Below are 6,000 nucleotides of genomic sequence, written 5' to 3'. Positions count from 1 at the left end.
TCTGCAAGACATTTGAAGGTTCTCGTGAGATTGACTGGGCAGAGTGTGGCAGCAGCAGTAGGTGCTACCTGCATCACCTCTTCACACAGGCGGTGCGCCACCTACACCTCTCCCAGATCCTGCGTCTTTACAGTAAATCCCCAAAGACTCTAAAGTATGACTCAATGGAGCAGGGACGGCGGAGGAGACGGACAATAACGCAAAAAACTTGAAAAGGTCAAACGCCGATGAGGAATGCCCAATGATTTATTGAGTCGAGTGTTTTTAGGGAAATGTTACGATACCATGAAGAAGAAAAAAAACTTTACATTCAAATGGTTTTAGCAAATCAAACCATTGATAAATCGACAACCATAACTTCAAGCAGTTTCAACTATAACCCTGAATTCCAAACCAGTGGTGGAAACAAATGTAAACCTCCACGTAATGACTTGCAATGATCCCTTTTCTTTATAGGTTATAGACGAAGGTATTGATATAGTTCTTTTAAAATATTTTCTACTGTACTTAAATTCGAGGCAGCATACAGATAACTTTTTTTTTTTACAATTCCTTAAAGGGAATTACAATACCAATCTTTATAATGTCGAGATAGCAGCACAGGCATCTAGATTTCTTACCGTAGTAGTAAAGTTACTTAAGTTTAAAGTCACTTAAATCCAGCATCGTAAAATGATCATACACATCAAACACAGAGTACAAATCAATGAACAACAAGAAGAATAATGCCGTTCGAAGTTTATAAGTTAAAAACAATAACCTGGCTGTGAGAACACAAAGTCATGATTTTTCCCTGCAATAGTACAAAAGAAAAGAAATCAGTAGGATTGCAATTACTACAATACGTGAAAACATTGCACACAATCATCTAGCTTGCATAAATGTGAGATACATTCACGAGCTAGACATAAATAGGTATGTGAGTGTTCTTAGGATGAGCGACGTATTACACCACTAGCGAACGTTAAGCAACACATACATGGCCCGAGAATTAACAAATAAAACAAGTTTCATGAATCCCATTCAACCCCAGTGACCCAGGTGCCATTTATCCTGTTGACAGACATGTGCCTAGGGTCTGTGTTCAGCACCGTCCAAAGTAGAGTTTCATATGTTGTAAATGGAATAAAAGTACCTAAACATTATGGTCAAGTGTCGTCCTTCCCACGCGAAAGATGTTCAACATACATAATAACAAGTGTGCTGCAATAAGAATACTCTACTCGCATCGCCCCACTGATGTAAATCAAATAGGTGTGTCGATGGAGAATGATGTTACAAGAGGGCGAGAATGAAACACACTTGGATGTAGAGGTTTCATGTTCCAATTCACCAAGGTTCAAATGAGTGTCAGATAGCACAGGATGCACAGCGCAGGCACATATCTACACGAGCCATTTGAATGTCGAGTTGCATCACATCTGGTGTATGCCAACCTGCTTGTGGACTAGGAAGAAACCAGAGACCCATCAGAATGTAACAACATCGATTACAGCGAGCGGCATTGTATAGTTCTCGGCGCATTTACGACGATAGCACTGGTTACAATTCCAGACCAGCAGCGCTGGGGAAAAGGGAGGAGGAACCAACATAGATTCAATCATCATCTGTTTTCACAAATCTCTTTAGATGTTGTAGAGCACATGAATTAAGCTTTTTTCAGAGCTCTGGGGAACCCACGTAACCCCAGGCAGGACAAGAGGAATCTCTCCAGTGTGGGTCCAAATGTTACAAAAAATGTGCATTCGGTACGGTGCACAATGACACTGAGCAACTTGGCAAGAGGATCCCAGACATGGCGAGTCAAATAATTGTCATATTTCAGCATTGTGATTCGATTAAAAAAACACCCGACACAATTTAACACTGCAGTGAATTGTAGGCTCTAGAGCTTCCGGGGGTGGGAGTGATGTGAACCTATTAGAGATCACACGGGAGTCAAAAATAAATTCGTAAAAACACATGACACATCAAAATATTTTGTGAGATCAAGCGTCCATATTGCTCAATTACATGGACCGATCCATAGTTCCAATCCGAGGGTTGGCCACTCGGCACATGCTGCGATTCGTTAAAGCCAGGTATGCTATCCAACAGTTCTCTTGAGCGGAGGCCGTGATTATGGAAGAGAGAAAAAGCCTAGCACCCCATCCTGGTTAAATCCACGCCCACCTAACACCCTGTGCCTCAACATTCAACTGTCAAGTAAGGAGGTGGAGCGAGTCACACCGTACCGGAGACTCAATTAACGGTCATGATTTAGAGTTTCCAGGTTGGAGTTGACAAGGGTCAATACGTTTAACATTGTGAACAATGTAGAGGCCTCTAGTGGGCTGTAGGGTTCACATGAAGTCATTACATGCAAAATAATGCAGAACATAAATCTAATATATGCGTTTCGATGTGGATAATGCAAACTTAAGAAGATATTTTTATCGATTTGTTTCAAGTATTGCTCTTTTTTTATCCACTGCTGTGTGGTCATGGTATTTGAGCATACAGCACCACCCTGGTCAATGAGGGTTGGTGAAAGTGAGGGGGGCACAGACGTTGGGGTCGAGTACAGTGCAACAACAAGACAATCTTTACCGCTCGAATAATTTACAAAAAGCACGATCGGTCGACCGTCCAATGTTCCAGCTTTACAGAGTTTCAAGCTTGGTCCAAGAATCGTTTTTTTTCTAAAAACGATTTGGTCAAAGAGACCAACTACTGCATACCAAAGGGTAAAAAGGGAACTTGACAAATAAACATCGGAACAATCAGACAAACATCACCGAGCGACGAGGAAACAACGATTACAGCACAAAGATTGAAGCGCGTGCCCACGGAACGGCCACGCTTACGTTGCCAAATACTCTTCGACAATGATATTATTTCTTATTATTACGCAGTCCAGTAGTGTCACACTCGATTTACTTTATAAAAGTCAAACATGATGAGATTTTTCCCCACGCAACCCATCTTACGCATGACTATTGGGTTGCGCAGTTTTGCTTTGCTTGCACACGGAAACAACTTTATACCGAATCGTGAAACAGCACACTTTGAGAATACAATTCAAGCTGGTGATGTGGGTTCTCCTCAAGAAACCTTGCGAGGATGGTGTCTTGTAACCTCTCTCCCACTGGCACATCCAAACCGCGCTACGGCCATGTCGAGGCAGCCCGGCATGTTTTTCCACTGCATAAAGCCGGGCCGTGCCACCGACGTCACAAGCAATGCACGAGTCGAGACGCATGCAGACGACGACTTGGTCACGCCGTGTTCTTTGAGTGCACCGACTGATGTCCGATGCGATGATCACGTTCATTAGCCCCACCCTTGGCCCTGCTCGGCCCCGAGCCAGATTCATGTCTTGTGAGGCAAGCGTATCACGACATAGTTCTGGCTTGCGTTGGCAATAGCCAGTGAAAGAAACAACCCATGATGAGAGGACCCTGCGCGCTGGTGCGGCTCGGATGCGCGAGGGTAAAAAGGGCATCTCGGCCCCCGGGTGGAGCGAGTACACTCGGCACGAGGACAGCAGCATGGAGGGAAGAGGAGGCAGGCGCTCTCACCGTCACCCTCCTCCCAGCCAGTGGAGCCATTCCTCTGCTGCCCTAGCGGGAGTTCTCTCGCTGGATCTGGTAGCAGCAAGCCTGTAGGGACACAGCAGCCATGTAACCATCCGCCCACCCACACATGGCAATTTCATTGTTACCATCCAGGGTTGAGATCAATTTCAGTGCCTCTAAGTGACAGCAAAGGTCACATGAAGCTGTTAGACAAGGCATACGAATAATATATTCTCACACACACAATCCGATGCATGTTCCTCGAGCGTAAACATTTATTTTAATTGACGAATCGATGCACGCACTCAGTAGCCTCTAGACCACGGAAATCCTCCACGTGACAAACTCAACAAAATAATATCTTTGCCGAGGCTCAGTTTTGCCAATATCGCTACTTCCAGGCACATATTTTCGAATTGTTGGGACTTGCATGTACAGCCAAGATAGCTAACTACTGGCACATCCAAAAAAAGATACATCAACAAAAATCTAAAGGGCAGGTCTACAAAAAATATTTTCCATCACGTTATATCAGTGAGTCGTGCTATTTTCAAGTATAATGATTGTTTGGTACTAAGCATTTCATCACAAAACATGCAATGCAACTTTCCCCAAGTCATCGCTATTACATCTGCATGTATAAGGATCTCATGTGTGACTGTCAATTCAGTTGACGGTCACACAATAATAAATCCAGGCCCAAGATGTTCCCCCTACTTCGTTGCCACTATCTCCCTCCATGAAGTTTATTCTTTAACACATGGCTATATCGTCTGTGGCTCTCCTCTCTTCTGCTGCACTCACCTCCAAAACTCCCAAAGCATCTCCCCCTATTTGGACAGCTTCTTGAAATGTGGTCGCATTTAGGTACCATACTATTAATGTTAACATGATAAAAAAAATCTATTTGGATGGTGCCTTTCACAAAACAAATGTTCCAAAGCACTGTACAACCTGAAACAAAAAACAATAACAAACCAAAAACACACGCAACTAAAAAATAATAATATAACTTTAAAAAGTCTGAATAAAAAACATTAGTTTTAAGATTGAGATTTCAAATTACTGACGGTACGCAGAGATTCTAACAGCCTTGGACAAAAAATTCCAGTCTTGATGTGAGCAGAGGAACAGAACTGCTCTGTCACCCATGGAGCGAAGTCTAATTTTAGGAACAAGCAAGAGTCCAGAGTCTGATGAACGAAGGTCAAGTGTGGGTGCATAGCAGGAGAACAGATCTTAGGTACGACGGAGCCAAACCATTCAGGGCCTTGTATGATAGTAACAGGCTCTTAAAATAAAACCTATATATCACGGGCAATCAATGTAAATATGCCAGAGCAGGAGTTATATGATCATAGGATTTAGTTTTAGTTTAATGTGAACACAACAAGCAAGGGCAGTCAGGGCATCACACCCCACATGCCTTAAGGGTGATGAGCATGATGCCCTGTTCCCCGTCTCTCAGGTGGTCATCCATCAGATCCTCAATGAGCTGCACCTCGGCCCCCAAGTGTCGGATCCTGTGCGCGCACAAAAAAAGACACTTGACAAAGATCCCCCATATAGCCTTAACAGCCTGTTAGCGAACACCTTAGAAGGTTGGCCCCACACACGAGGGGGTAGAATGGCCAGCACCACGCCTGACCGCCTTTGTCTCCCTAGCAGTGATGTTTACACATTGCACCAGGTACTCATTTGAGATTGAGTCGATTTAGGGAAGGCCCATAAACGGTCAAAATAATCGTCACTGTTGTTGGCTCTGAACAGATATAAAACTTGGGTCGCCAGGTTCGTAACACAGTGCGCTAACCGCTGCACCACTGCTCCCCACGTACACACACACACGGGTGGAGGCAAGGTCACCGGCTAAACATTAACATGAATACATGTGCATGTACAGCCCTTTTGTCAAGCCACTGCTGGATGAGGGCCTCCCCACAACATGCGATTCAAAGCGGATTATTTGATTTTGGGTCACCACGCTGGTCAGATTGAGTTGGTCAAGGCAGGGCAGACATGAAAGCATAGTACAGTTTAACAGTGGATTCTTCCGCACTGCCTTCTGCTACCAGCATAGCTGTTTTGTAAAAAGTGTTTCTATGTCCTCTTGCTATACAGGTTTATTATGTCCTGCAACCAGGGCTACATTTCAGCCAGATCTGTCTAGGTAGGCGTTGAGGAAGATATGTCCACACCCAGAACAGCACATCCAGCACACCTCTTTGGCTATGGCTGTGGCCACATAGCATGTGCTACATACTCCAGTTTACCAGCGACCTAGAAAATATTCAGTAATCAAAACAATAGCCACCGCGTACTTGGGCCCATGAGGAAGGCCCATGAGGAAATGTGCGGAGCATTGCAACAACTCCCGAAATGATAATTGTTTTTTTACCCTTTTATCTGGCAACAAAACTGACACCTTTTTTTACAAGGAGTC

General features: G+C 44.1%; 1 protein-coding gene across 2 annotated transcripts in view; it reads right to left on the bottom strand.

Annotated features, from left to right (window-relative positions):
- Nucleotides 1-228: 228 nt before the first annotated feature.
- ALS2CL (ALS2 C-terminal like) overlaps nucleotides 229-6,000 on the bottom strand; it is a 39,518-nt gene continuing 33,746 nt past the window's right edge. For both annotated transcript variants that reach the window (XM_078598080.1, XM_078598081.1), the window contains exons 32-33: nucleotides 4,984-5,080; nucleotides 229-3,641 (exon numbers count right to left, since the gene is read on the bottom strand). In XM_078598080.1, coding sequence (XP_078454206.1) covers nucleotides 3,603-3,641; nucleotides 4,984-5,080 — 136 coding nt within the window. In that variant the 3' untranslated portion in view covers nucleotides 229-3,602. The remainder of the gene's footprint in view (nucleotides 3,642-4,983; nucleotides 5,081-6,000) is intronic.

This window comes from Lampetra planeri, chromosome 10 (assembly GCF_965212315.1).
Source record: "Lampetra planeri chromosome 10, kcLamPlan1.2.h2, whole genome shotgun sequence".
Classification (NCBI taxonomy): domain Eukaryota; kingdom Metazoa; phylum Chordata; class Hyperoartia; order Petromyzontiformes; family Petromyzontidae; genus Lampetra; species Lampetra planeri.
This window is presented reverse-complemented; position numbering and strand designations above follow the sequence as displayed.